This window comes from Pan troglodytes, chromosome 13 (assembly GCF_028858775.2).
Source record: "Pan troglodytes isolate AG18354 chromosome 13, NHGRI_mPanTro3-v2.0_pri, whole genome shotgun sequence".
Taxonomy (NCBI): Eukaryota; Metazoa; Chordata; class Mammalia; order Primates; family Hominidae; genus Pan; species Pan troglodytes.
In genome coordinates, this window is record NC_072411.2 from 22,272,303 (window position 1) to 22,287,476 (window position 15,174).

At 41.9% G+C, this 15,174-nt stretch overlaps 1 protein-coding gene across 49 annotated transcripts in view; it reads right to left on the reverse strand.

Moving 5' to 3' along the window:
- Positions 1-15,174, reverse strand: part of CLASP1 (cytoplasmic linker associated protein 1) — a 308,996-nt gene that overhangs the window by 256,743 nt on the left and 37,079 nt on the right. For all 49 annotated transcript variants that reach the window (XM_063790384.1, XM_063790383.1, XM_054678949.2 and 46 more), the window contains one exon: positions 9,706-10,185. Coding sequence is in view for 47 of the 49 variants with exons in the window: in XM_054678949.2 (XP_054534924.1) it covers positions 9,706-9,900 (195 nt within the window). In the remaining 2 variants the exon portion in view is untranslated. The remainder of the gene's footprint in view (positions 1-9,705; positions 10,186-15,174) is intronic.

The window sequence follows — 15,174 nt, forward strand, 5'->3', positions numbered from 1 at the left end:
CCTTGCATATAGGTAAACACATTTAGGAAGAAATGCCACTAATTACATACATCAAGGACACCATTTTTACCAACAATCTATATAAATTTTCTTGACATAACCTTTCCAAAGGTTTTTTGCTTTTGCTTAGTGCTGCTAACTGTAGCTTTTCTACTTATGACAGAGGCACCTGTCTTTTTAGATTACACCATGGAAATTCACCTCCTACAGCCAATAGGACAAACACTGCAAGGAAAACCTGGAAAAAAATGGACGGTCTCTGAAAGGATGTGTCACTTGGTGGCAGTAGCGAGGAGACTGCCAGAAAAGGAAACAGAAGTCACTTAATCTGAATCCAATCATCTTTTCTGGCTCTCCTCTCAAGGACACAAGCGGGAAAATAAAAACCTCGATGAAAGCCAAGGTTTTGGAGATAGGCAAAGGAAATGAGAGGAACCTCCCTTATCTGTCAACACAGTCTCCTCCTGCCCATAAACACACTTGATCTAGCGGTAACATGTGCTCTGTAAAGCAGCTTAGGAGAGACTACATCTTTTACAGTCTACCAAGAAAGTGCTAACCAGAAAGGGAGAAACAGGAAAGGAAGAGAGACTTTCTCAGAACCCTCTGCAGCTTACACCTTTTGGTTCTTCATAACCCTCTTTAATCCCACTTCTCTGTCAAGGCCTCTCCCACTAAGCATACCCTAACGTTTCTTCTTTCTCCACATGACAGAATTTATACAAATTCCTATGACGCAATTTAGCACTGAATTATTTCCTATCCTACACTGTGCACCGCCCTCTCATGTGCCCTCCCCGTTCCTCCAATCAGACCACAGGGCAGAAGAAAAGGAAGCTCTGGGTTAATAGGGGACCCACAAATTTCAAATATAAGGCAGCACGGAATGGGCCTTGAGACAAATGTACACGGAGATGAAGCCCACACAGACTGGACAGACCTAGACAGCTTAGGCACTGGGCCGGGACCGTACCCAGTTTTTCCCTACTGTATAAGTATAGCAACTGGCACATCATACGTGTTTAATTAACTCTGGTTGTTGCATAAGGACTTGCGTTCAAGTCTCAGAAATCTTAATTACTAGCTTTATCACCTTGAACAAGTTAGCTAATTTTTTGAGCATCCGTCTTCTCATTTGTAAAATGGGAAAAATAATGTCTACCTCATATGGTAATTACAATTTTAAAAATGAACACATATTTAGCACAATTTCTGGCTCACAGTAAATGCACCACAGCCATAGACTATCATTATTATTGTACAGTATTAAATACAGGTCCACAATTGCTTATCGAAAACTCTAGAGGCCAGGTATATTCTGGAATACAGAATTTTTCAGATTTTTAGGAAGATAAAATAGTGCACGGAGAGAGAGTGTGTGTGTGTGTGTGTATGTGTAATATAGCCCCTTGAATAGAATCCGGGGCAGCAACTCACAATCAAGCACATTAATATTTTTGTAGTGAAACATAGCCTAGCCAGGTACATACAGACTATAAATAGTCTCATGTTAGTTCACTTCAGGTCAAACGGCAAATTAGTAACTAAAAACACTAGGCCTTCAGAGTGCTTTGAATTTTGAAACTGCAGAGAAAGGCCTGTGGGACTGTATTCACAAAAAGCACCAAGCCCCTGCTAAGAAACGTTGTTTCCAATGAGCCCAGTAAAGGTACAGGTACTTGCACTGGTGTGGTGTGGATGTGAGGCTGCATGTTACTGCACTGCTGCGCAGAATCAAAGCTGTCAAGATGACCTGAGAAAGCTGCGTAGCATTAAGTCCCCCCCAATTCCCTCCAGTTGCATAGCCCAGGCAGTCTCTCCAAGACAGGTCATTCTTAACATTTCATCCCTTCTCACCTGATGAGGGAAGAAGGAAGAACAGAAGCAGCTGGAAGTGAGTGCAAGAACCTATCCCCACCACTTTTCCCTTTCTGCAAGTTTTAAGGCAGACAGGAAGAGGAGACCAGATCAATGAGGACAGCCATATTCAAAATTTGGGGTTATTTTTATTATTTAATGTCTCCTTCCAGGATTCCCATGGTCACTATGACAACATGGAACCTTCACAAATCCTTCCATGTTGAACAGCACCCCCATGGTGTAGCACAGTGCTGTTCTGAATGTATGCTTATTTAAATAACCAATTACTCAACCCACACTACCAAAGAAAGTTCAAGGCCAGCTCACTGTAGATGATTAGCAGTAAGCTAACAGAATTCAAGCTGATCCCAATATGAGTCTGAGTGAGAGAGGCAAGTTTTTCTGAAATATCACATAAGGTAGTCAAGTTTTACTGGAACACAGCCAAGCCTGTTCATTTACCTATTACCTGTCACTGCTTTTGCAATATAACGATTCATATTAGTTGAATATTTCAAAGAGCATATGGTCTCACAAAGCCCAAAATAGGTACTATCTGGGTTTTAAGGAAAAGTTTACTAAACCCTGTTCTTATGAAAGCAGCACTAGCCAGAAAATCAGAGACCTATATTTAAATCCAGTTCCATAATCACTAGTTAAAATTGCCTCATTATTTCCAAGCCTCAGTTACTTCCTGTATAAAAATTAGGATACCACTATCTATTTACCCTGCAGGGTTGTTATAAAGACTACATGAGATAAGACAGAGAACATACCTGAAACTAAGTAAGGAATAAATGGTAGCCATTAAATTGCCCTTGATACCACATATACATCTGTCTGTAAAGAAACACTTAAATGCAAAGTTACTCAAGCTCCAGCCAACGTTTTTATTTTTATTTATTTATTTATTTATTTTTTGAGACGGAGTCTCACTCTGTTGCCCAGGCTAGAGTGCAGTGGTGCAACCTCAGCTCACTGCAAACTCTGCCTCCCAGGTTCAAGCAATTCTCCTGCCTCAGCCTCCAAGCAGCTGGGACTATAGGTGCGCGCCACCACGCCCGGCTGATTTTTGTATTTTTAGTAGATATGGGGTTTCACCATGTTGGCCAGGCTGGTCGTGACTCCTGACCTCATGATCCGCCCACCTCGGCCTCCCAAAGTGCTGGGATTACAGGCGTGATTCACTACACCTGGCCGTATTTTTTTTTAATAAGCCATTGAGCTGACATTCATCTACCTTCCCTGTTAAGAAAAGGAATAACAACACACAAGTACTATTGTTTGGGCAAGCCAAAATTACTTCTCCATTCTCTTTTCAGCCCTTAATTTAAAGAAAAAAATAAAAACAGCCGGGCACGGTGGCTCACAACTGTAATCCCAGCACTTTGAGAGGCCGAGGCTGGTGGATCACGCAGTCAGGAGTTCAAGACCAGCCTGGCCAATATGGTAAAACCCTGTCTCTACTAAAAATACAAAAATTAGCCAGGTGTGGTGGTGCATGCCTGTAGTCCCAGCTACTCGGGAGGCTGAGGCAGAAGAAACACTTGAACCCAGGAGGTGGAGGTTGCATTGAGCCTAGATTGCACCACTGCACTCCAGCCTGGGCGAGAGAGTGAGACTCCATCTCAAAAAAAAAAAAAAAAAAAAAAAAAAAAAAATTCAAGAAGCCAAGGTCCCAAGGTCAGGCATGGTGGCTCACGCCTGTAATCCCAGCATTTTGAGAGGCCGAGGCAGTCGGATCACTGGAGGTCATGAGTTGGAGACCAGCCTGGCCAACATGGCAAAGCCCCATCTCTACTAAAAATACAGAAAAAAATCAGCCAGGCATCGTGGCACGCACCTGTAATCCCAGCTACTCAGGAGGCTGAGGCACAAGAATCATTTGAACCAGGAAGCAAAGGTAACGGTGAGCCAAGATCGCACCACTGCACTCCAGCCTGGGTGGCAGAGTGAGACTCTGTCAAAAAAAAAAAAAAAAAAAAATTCAAGAAGCCAAGCTTCAAAGTTTTGTTTAATATAAAGCTAATCCCTTTAATCTAAAATATTAAAGGAATTATCTATTTTAAAAATTCCAAATAAAGCCAAACTGTACCTCAGGGTTTCAATTTTAAAAATCTTAACTTATAATTAAGAAAAAAAGGGAAGTAGGATCTAAAAGGTAGTTTCCAGGTTTCAGTAAAGCAACCAGCAATACCTGGCTGAGGAGTCTAAGTTCCTGAGATCACTCATGGAACCAGTATTTGTTGAGCACCCATGATGTTCCATACTCTGGGCTCCAGGTGTGAACATGCAGGCTGCCACTACACTTAGAGAAATTACAAACCATAAGACACAGCCCTTGAGTGCAAAAACAACCTCTATTAAGTAATATAAAATATTAGAGCTTGAGGGCTCCCAAGAGATTATCTAGTCTAATATCTGCATTGTACAAACAAGTTTAACTGAGTTGTCCATGGTTACAAGCAAGTTAGTGGTAAACCCCAACTTCCTGACTTTCCTTCACACTAATCTGTCCTTGTTTAGGAATTACTTCACCAAGAGTCAAGTCTTAATCTTTCATTCCTTTGTAACCCTGCAAATGTCATTCTGGAAAAACTAACCAATCTTCAAAATTCTCAGTTCCTTTAGGCAGTGTTACTACTTTCTTCTTCTGTCTTCCCACAGAACTCTGTATATTTGCATTACTGCACACACTACACTGTACTGTATAACTTGTTTATTTATCAGTTTCCTCTCCATAGACTATGAGCTCCTTGAAGACAATTACTTTTGCACCAATCTAATAATTTAACATCCATGCTACCCCAGTCCCATCCCCAACCTCCTTTTCCTATTAGGACCCTGATACTATTCAAGTATCCGCCCTCCTTCACATGGTCACATGCTTCACTCAAGGGAGGCCCCCACTTAAGACCAGTAGGTTAAGCATGGCACTCAAAGGCAATCACGGACACTCGTTTTCCAGTGGTGCTGGGATGGGCACGCAAAGTCACTCTAGCAAATGTGATGAAAGAAAAGTCTGCTGGGGAGCTTCTGAGAGAGGTTTCCTTCCCCCAAGTGAAAGATACAAGAAGACATTCTCCTTCCCTGGACATTGCCTTAACTACTACTAGATTTATTTGAGACACTAGATTTCCTTGGAGAACTTTAGGTCATTTGAGTCAGTTTCCAATTACTCTTAGTCAGAAGCATCCTAATATGCACATAGAAAAAGTGGTGGAGTTGTGACCCAAAAACATAGACAAGGTGATTTCACAGCCCTTAAAAATGTAACAACCATGGCTAACACCTGACTGAATGAGGAAAAGCGTTCAGCATTTTTTTTTTTTTTTTTTTTTTGAGATGGAGTCTTGCTCTGTCGCCCAGGCTGGAGTGCAATGGCATGATCTTGGCTCACTGCAACCTCTGCCTTCCGGGTTGAAGCAATTCTCCTACCTCAGCCTCCCAAGTAGCTGGGATTACAGGGTGTGCCACCACGCCCAGCTAATTTTTGTATTTTTAGTAGAGATGGGGTTTCACCATGTTGGCCAGGCTAATCTCGAACTCCTGACCTCGTGATCCGCCTGCCTCGGCCTCCCAAAGTGCTGGGATTACAGGCATGAGCCGTCGCACTCAGCCAGCTTTCAGCTTTTAACAACTAAAACGGTACAAATATGCCCACTCTCACCCTCTTTTTCAACATAGTACTGGAAGTCCTTCCCAGAGCAATTAGGCAAGAGAAAGAAATAAAAAGCATCCAAATTGGAAAGAGTAGGTAAAATTGTCCCTGTTTGCAGATGACATGATCTTATATACAGAAAAACCTAAAGATTCTACCAAAAAACTCTTACTCCTGATGACTGAAATCGGTACGGTTACAGGATACAAACATACAAAAATGAGTAGCATTTCTATACACCAACAACAAACTAGCTAAAAAAAGAAATCAAGAAGGCAATTCTGGCCGAGCACAGTGGCTCACGCCCGTAATCCCAGCACTTTGGGAGGCCAAGACGGGTGGATCACCTGAGGTCACGAGTTCGAAATCAGCCTGGCCAATGTAGTAAAACCCCATCTCTACTAAAAACACAAAAATCAGCCGGGTATGGTGGTGCACGCCTGCAGTCCCAGCTACTCAGGAGGTTGAGGCATGAAAATCACTTGAACCCAGGAGGCGGAGGTTGCAGTGAGCCGAGATTACGCCACTGCACTCCAGCCTGGGCAAAAGAGCAACACTCCATCTAAAAAAAAAAAAAAAAAGGAAGAAGAAGAAGAAAGAAGAAGAAGAAAGAAGAAGAAGAAAGAAGAAGAAGAAAGAAGAAGAAGAAGAAGAAGAAGAAGAAGAAGAAGAAGAAGAAGGCGGCAATTCCATTTATAACAGCTACCAAAAATAAAATACCTAGGAATAAATTTAACCAAGGAGATGAAAGGCCTCTACAAGGAAAACTACAAAACACTGATAATAGAAACTGAAGAGGATACAAACAAATAGAAAGACATCACATGCTCATGGATTAGAGGAATTAATATAGTTAAAATGACAATAGCAATCTACAGATTGAATGCCATTCTATCAAAATACCAATGACATTCTTCACAGAAATAGAAAAAAAAGTCCTAAAATTTGTATGGAACCACAAAAGACCCTGAATAGCCAAAGCAACTCTGAGCAAAAAGAACAAAGCTAGAGGCATCACACTAACAGACCTCAAAGTAAACTACAAAGCTGTAGTAACCAAAACAACCTGGTACTGTCACAAAAACAGACACATAGGCCAATGGAACAAAATAGGGAACACAGAAATTAATCCACATATCTACGGCCAACTGACTTTTGACAAAGGTGCCAAGAACACTCACTGGGGAAAGGCCAGTCTCTTCAATAAATGTTTCTGGGAAAACTGGATATCCATATGCAGAAGAATAAAACTAGATCCCCATCTCTCACCCTATACAAAAATCAACTGTAAATGGATCAAAGACCTAAATGTAAGACCCAAAACAATAAAACTACTAGATGAAAACATTTAAGAAATGTTTCAGGACATTAGTCTGGGAAAATATTTTATAAATAAGACCTCAAAAGCACAAGAAACAAAACCAAAAATGAACAAATGGGATGATATTAAACTAAAAAGCTTCAGGGCAACCAAGAAACAAGAGAGTAAAAACACAAGCTACATAATGGGAGAAGATATTTGCAAATTACTCCTCTGACAGGAGATTTTTTTTTTAAGCCAGTAAAATTTAGCAGTGGGGAGTTGTATACCAACTTTAGTGACACTATGTTAAATTCTGATAACTCATTACCATTGGACCAGCCAAACGGGATTAATATCCAGAATAAACAAGGAACTCAAATATCTCAACAGAAAAAAAAAATTATATATATATATATACAATTTTAAAAATGGACAAATAATCTGAACAGACATTTCTCAAAGGAAGACATACCAATGGCCAACAAATATATGAAAAAATGTTAGACATCACTAATCATAAGGGAAATGCAAATCAAAACCACAATGAGGTATCAACTCACCCCTGTTAGGATGGCTATTATCAAAAAGACAAAAAATAATAAATGCTGATGAGGATGTAGCAGAGAAAAGGGAACTCTTATACACTGCTGGTGGGAACATAAACTAGTACAGCTGCTATGGAAAACAGTATGGAAGTTCCATAAAAAACTATAAATAGAACTACCATAGGATCCAGCAATCCCACTAGTGGGAATTTATTCAAGTGAAAAGAAATCAGAATATGGAAGAGATATCTGCTCCCCCATGTTCACTGCAGCACTATTCACAACAGCAAAGAATCAACCTACATGTCCAACAACAGAGAATGGATAAAGAAAATGTGGTATATTCAATGGAATATTAATTAGCCATGAAAAAGAATAAAATCCCGTCCTTCACAGCAACATGGATGGAACTAGAGGGCATTATGTTAAGTGAAATAAGCCAGGAACAGAAAGTTAAACACTACATGTTCTCACTCATATGTGAAGCTAAATAAAAGTTAATCTCATAAGTAAAAAGTAGAAGAGAGGATAGCAGAGGCTGGGAAGGACAGGAGGAAGAGAGGTATAGGAAGAGATTTGTTAAAGAATACAAAATTACAGCTAGATAGGAGGAATAACTTCTGGTGTTATATACCACTGTAGGATGACTAGAGTTAATAGTAATATAGTTTCAATTAGCTAGAAGGAGGATATTAAACGTTCCCAACACAAAGAAATGATAAACATTTGAGATGATGGATATACTAATTACCCTGACCTGATCACTACAAATTATATTCATCAAAATATCATTAGGTATCCCATGAGTATGTAAAATTATTTGTCAATTTTTACAAATTACTTTTAAAAAAGAACAAAATTGTAGTGACTAGACTTTATCACCTCTCATCTCTTTTAACATTCGCACCATCCAGCACCAATGCCAAACACATAAGCAGCAACTGATAATTTCAGCTAAGTGAATAAACAGATGAATGAAATAGAATTTTAGCCAGAGTTTAAAGACAGGTAGGATAGGCTGGGCACGGTGGCACACGCCTGTAATCCCGGCATTTTGGGAGGAGGAGGCGGGTGGCTTGCTTGAGCCCAGGAGTTCAAGACCAGCCCGGGCAACATGGTAAAACCTTGTCTCTACAAAAATACAAAAATTAGCTGGGCATGGTGGCGCACGTCTGTAGTCCCAGCTACTTGAGAGGCTGAGGTGGGAGGATTGCTTGAGCCCAGGAGGTGGAGGTTGCAGTGAGCCGAGATAGTGCCACTGCACTCCAGCCTGGGCGACAGAGCAAGACTCGGTCTAAAAAATAAATATACGAAGACAGGTAGGATAAATTTTATATCCAGTGATAAGTGAAATATTAGGGCAATAGGTAACGTATTTAGAAAACAGAGTACGTACTAGAGCAAAGGACTCCTGTGACTTTTTAAGTCCAAACCAATCTCAAAAGATTGAGTCAATGAAAAAAGCACAAAAGATTCTATGTCTGTAAGCCCCTTTAACAACGTCTATAGCACCTATTAGCAGTCATGCAAACTCCCCACTCTTCCTTCCATCTCAACCTTGACCCAAAGGGGCCACCCTCTAGGGAAATGAAAAGAGAGCATAAGGGGATGAGAATAGGGGAGGAAGCAGAGAGAGGAACACCACTTCTTCAGCACTTCAAGTCCAATCTAGTTTTTATTCAGGAAAACTGTCTTTGACAGGTAAAATGGTCAACCTTCACAACTCATTTGACCCATGGGACCTGGCCCCCACCCCCACCCCCACCCCCACTCCCTACCAAGGTCACATAAACAGCCTTGACCTTTAGATCCTGAAGGATATCCTCTAGGCCATTACACACAGGTCACAGAAAAGTCCTTGACAACCTATTTCTGTCCAGGTACCTGGGCCAGCTTCACAACAGTGACCTGAAGGTAAAATGCTCCACATCCTATTACCAATTCAATCCCCCAGAGAAAATCAGTGAAGACATTTGTTATTTATAAAGGGCAACTCACCAAGGTCTCAGGACCTATTTGCTGCAAAACATAATATACACATTAACTTCAAGGCTACAAATGCTTGTCAACTTTCCAACAAAAAAGCCTCCCCTTATCTGTTCACTTGACCTTCTGTCAAAGTGCTAAACGATGAGAATTTTTTGATCTGCAATGAGTATCAAAGAAAACTCTACTTTCTCCAGAATGAAATAACCCAAGGCCACAATCTGATTGAGTGTCTTACTAGAAACCAAGGAAGCATGCTGACTGCTCACAAGGGATTTTTATAAGGGCCAATTTTGATCTACCAGTGCAGCCCAGCCACCTCCAAAAGTGCCTTCTAAAGCACAGCTTACCTTGTAATTGCTAGAGTTCACCCAAGAGGTAGCAAGTCCATCCACAAGTTTATCTAACATGGTCTGGTCATGCTCAAGGTCAGCAGACTTCTGTTTGTCTGAGAAATAGTCTATCAGTTCTTGGCCAACCTGCAATCGTTTCCCCACATCCTTCTGCAACACCTGCGCCAGGCAGGACTCCATGCGAGGCTCCATAGTGGAATTCAAATCCAGATCCAGCAAAAGCTAGAGGGCAGTCACGATGACTCCCTCCCAGCAGACGTATCTGGGAGGTTGCCTCTTTGTTCGCTGAAGGTTACTAAGAGCCTGTGTTTCAAAGATGCAATCTGGGGAATGGCAACAATGCACCATGTGTGTCTGAAGAGCAGCTGGTAGGATATTAAAAGTCCAATTTAAATAACTAGTAGGAGATAAAGGAGTGAGTGGCAGAGTGATGTTCTACTACTGGGTCTGAAATACTTCATAATTCAGCAGTCCATTCTGAAAAGTAAGAGAAGAGAACGACAAATTAGCACAGATAACATAACACCCAAATGTTATGAAACATTAAATCAAAGACAAAGCAATTCATGCTGCAGAATCATTTATAATCACAAGCACAGTGAGAAGCATGAACGGCTTGGCAACCATATCGAAATAACATAATTATTATTTTTATCAGGAAGAACATCGAAGCCCAAAGAAGAGCCAATGAGCCACACAGTTGGCAGGTTGATGTTTTCCACAATTTCCCAGCTTGTAAATGCACCAGACAGGAAAGCAATCTTCTGCTTTAGCTAGCATATTTATTTGTAACTTCAATTCTATTTCCCACCAGAAATCTAACACCACTCTGTGTCTGAATCACTGTAGGTACTGCAGCTTACTGCCTTACTCTCAGTCTTCTAAAAAAAACCAAGTATGGGAAATGAGGAAGGCTCTATAGAAAACACTGTTGACCAAAGTGGCTGGCTTGGTCACATTAAACAAAGTCAAGGGCAGCACCTACATCACACTACTTTACAATGGAGTAAGTGGTAGCCTCCATCTCCTCCTCCCTACAACAAAGAAAAGAAAGACACAAAAAGAGAAAGGAGGTGGGCGCGGTGGCTCACGCCTGTAATCCCAACACTTTGGGAGGCCGGGGCAGGCCGATCATTTGAGGTCAGGAGTTCGAGACAGCCTGGCCAACATGGTGAAACCCTGTCTCTACTAAAAATACAAAAATTAGCTGGGCATGGTGGCAGTGCCTGTAGTCCCAGCTACTCGGGAGGCTGAGGCAGGAGAATCGCTTAAACTCAGGAGGCAGAGCTTGCAGTGAGCCGAGATTGCGCCACTGTACTCCAGCCTGGGCGACAGAGCGCAACTCCGTCAAAAAAGGCCGGGTACGGTGGCTCACACCTGTAATCTCAGCACTTTGGGAGGCCGAGGTGGGCGGATCACCTGAGGTTAGGAATTCAAGACCAGCCTGGCCAACATGGTGAAACCCCGTCTCTAAAAATATAAAAACTAGCCAGGTGTGGTGGTGGACACCTGTAATCCCAGCTACTCAGGAGGCTGAGACAGGAGAATTGCTTGAATTCAGGAGACGGAGGTTGCGGTGAGCCGACACAGTGCCACTGCACTCCACCCTGGGTGACAGAGCAAGACTCTGTCTCAAAAAAAGAGAAAGGAAATAGGCTCATATTCTGATCAGTTATTGGCACAGTATTCTCAGCTGACAATAGCACCATTTGGGCCTAGTGTTTTGATATTAAAATTAGGAGATCTCAAAATCATGTTTGAGTAGGGTAAAATACATGATATGGGAAAAGTACCAAAACCGTTCTAACTACACAAATTGCATAAGCTCTCTCGTTAACCTATAGCTGCTGGAGCATTGTACAAATTTGTTTCTGACTTACTCTAAAACCATTACTTAATTCCTTTCATTTTAAACCAAGAAGACCCATAGGAAACCTATCTTCAAGATTCAGTACCTCCCTGATACTGTGCCAAATTGAAGCTTTTCTCACACCAGTAGTAAGTCCCAACTTTCAAAGTTTCCAGAAAACATATCTTTGTTTTCTAAATAAAGTAAAATTAAAATTCTCAGTAGAGTAACTCACAGTCTGAACACAGCAATTCTCTCCCTTTCTAATACCACCCCATCCCCACCCCTAATCTCAACATAAAAACACTGAGATTCTTTCTGAGGTATGGAATCACATGAAGTCATTCAATGAGGAAAACCCTCCTTCAAAGCCCCAGCACATAACTACCCATCTTCTACTTTACTGCTTCCAACAACACAGAAGAGTGAGGGAAGGATAGCATTCAACGGGACTTAGTATCTCACAGAGCAATCCTTCCTTATATTGAGGAGAGATCTGCTTTCCAGTCACGTCCAAATGCTGGAACTAGTCCCTCCTTCACAAGAAAGAGCTTCAAAAGCAGCTATTATCCTTCATTCCAATTTTTAGTACAAATGTAATACTTCCAGTTCCTTTATCATCTCTTATGTTGGACTAAAGAAGGTATCAACGATACGGGAAAACTTAAGAAACCAAAAGAATCTCTTTCTGGACCTACTATTAGTCCAAGAAGCAGAACAAATAAGCACCAGGTTGGTGGTATATTAAAAATGGCCACAAATTCTTTGCTACTCCTACCTCACCCAGGTGGAGTCCAAGTCCCCTCCCGCAGTGACTCTGGGCTTAACCCTGTGAAATCAGCAACTACAAAAGCAAGCAAAGACTTGCTATACAAGCAATGGAACTTGCCCTCTTAGAATGCTGCCCTGGGACGGCCATGCTGTAAGGAAGCTGGCCTAGCCTATTGGACATGAGAGGCCACTTGGGGAACCAACATGCTCTGACCAACAGCCAGCAGCAACTGCCAGACATGTGAGTGAGGCCATCTGGGACCATCTACCCATTCCAGTCGTCATCCGACTGCAGTTATGCCAGTAAGTGTAAGGAAACAAGCAGAAAAGCCACCAAGCCAAACCACAGAATTATGAGAAATAACATTTCGTTGTTGTTTTATTTAAGCCACTAAATTCAGAGCGGTTGGTTACACAGCAATAGATAACTGATATACTCCTTCTTCCCCTAAACAACTATCATTCATTTTCATTCATTCTCAATGAAAAAAAATTTCATAGCGTTTACTCCTTCAAGGGGCCTAAAATGAACAGATACTAACCAATAATAATAATAATACAATTTAAGGAGCCACATGAGGTGTCAGCTTCTGTGCTTATGTAATACTGATTTATATAATACTATCTCTAATTCTTCAACTCTATAAAGTAGGTGTTAACGTTCTTATTTATAGATTAAGAAATTGAGGTAAAGTATAGGTAAGTAATTTTCCAAGGTTGCATGGACAATCAGTTTCCTTTCCCCACCTTGAAAACATTATTAGAAGTCTTAGCCTAATTCTGTTTTGACTCAAGAGGTCAGATTTCCTGTTTAGACAGGAAGCAACAGGCAAGAGAGCAAGGTCTCTATTCCTTAAGTAAACACTAGGAAAGTTCCCATTCGTTCAAGTCTCCCTACTGTGATTTATAAATATATATCATAAGAAAACCTCCCCTTCAACCATAATTGTATAAGATTTCTAACAAATAAGCATATGCTTCTTGAACGTAATTATGCAACAAAGGCTTAGTACACTCAAAAATAGGTCACAAATTCCTATCAACGAAATGCAAAGAATGAAAGAGACTGGACGCCCCTAGGCTTTAAGCAGATTGAATTCTCTCTTCTTTTTCTTCTTAATTTAAAAAAGGTAACTATTCTCTCTTACACTTTTTCTTATTAAACTGATGTTTTTGGACTTTTTTCATGTTTTTGTTTTCTACATCTCTATTTTCAGGGAATATTAATCACATAGTTCCAAATTCACAAGGTACAAAAGTGCAAGACCTGCCTTCCACCCCTGACCCTCCCAGCCACCCAGTTTCTCTCCTTAAAAGCAAGTAATGGCCAGGCGCAGTGGCTCAAGCCTGTAATCCCAAGACTTTGGGAGGCTGAGGCGGGCGGATCATGAGGTCAGGAGATGGAGACCAGCCTGGCCAACATGGTGAAACCCTGTCTCTACTAAAAATACAAAAATTAGCTGGTCATGGTGGCACGTGCCTGTAATCCCAGCTGCTTGGGAGGCTGAGGCAGGAGAATCGCTTGAAGCAGGGAGTCAGAGGTTGCAGTGAGCCGATCACGCCACTGCACTCCAGCCTGGCAACAGGGAGAGACTTTGTCTCAAAAAATAAATAAATAAAAAATAAGCAAGTAATGTCACCAGTTTCCCATGTATCTTTTCAGAAACATTTTCAGCTATCAAAACAAATAAATATAGGTGTTCTCCTCCCTGAATCTTCTAGGAAGGTTTTTCTAAACATTTGCAATTAAATCATAAAAAGAGAAATCAAAAAATAATTGTATTTTAAAATGCAGAAAACTTAGAAAATAAGAGGGAAAAAGGATGACGTGGAGGAGTGAGAGAAGAAGGAGGAGGAGTTACAGGAGGAAGAGGAGCTGGAGGAGAAGGAGAAGTTACAGGAGGAAGAGAAGCCTGAGGAGGAGGAGTTACAGGAGGAAGAGAAACTGGAGGAGGAGGAGGAGTTATGAGAGGAAGAGGAACTGGAGGAGGAGGAGTTACAGGAGGAAGAGGAGCTAGAGGAGGAAGAGGAACTAGAGGAGGAGGAGGAGTTACAGGAGGAAGAGGAGCTAGAGGAGGAAGAGGAACTAGAGGAGGAGGAGGAGTTACAGGAGGAAGAGGAGCTAGAGGAGGAAGAGGAGCTGGAGGAGGAAGAGGAGTTACAGGAGGAAGAGGAACTGGAGGAGGAGGAGGAGTTGCAGGAGGAAGAGGAACTGGAGGAGGAGGAGGAGTTATGAGAGGAAGAGGAACTGGAGGAGGAGGAGTTACAGGAGGAAGAGGAACTGGAGGAGGAGGAAGACTTACAGGAGGAAGAGGAACTGGAGGAGGAGGAGTTACAGGAGGAAGAGGAACTGGAGGAGGAGGAAGACTTACAGGAGGAAGAGGAACTGGAGGAGGAGGAGTTACAGGAGGAAGAGGAACTGGAGGAGGAGGAGTTGGAGGAGTTACAGGAGAAAGAGGAACTGGAGGAGGAGGAGGAGTTACGGGAGGAAGAGGAACTGGAGGAGGAGGAGTTGGAGGAGTTACAGGAGAAAGAGGAACTGGAGGAGGAGGAGTTACGGGAGGAAGAGGAACTGGAGGAGGAGGAGTTGGAGGAGTTTCAGGAGGAAGAGGATGAGGAGGAGGAGTTACAGGCAGAAGAGGAGCTGGAGGAGGAGTTATAGGAGGAAGAGGAGCATGAGGAGGAGGAGTTATAGGAGGAAGAGGAACTAGAGGAGGAGGAGGAGTTACAAGAAGAAGAGCATGAGGAAGAGGAGTTACAGGAGGAAGAGCAGCATGAGGAGGAGGAGTTATAGAGAAAGAGGAACTGGAGAAGGAGAAATTGGAGGAGTTGGAGGAGGAGGATTT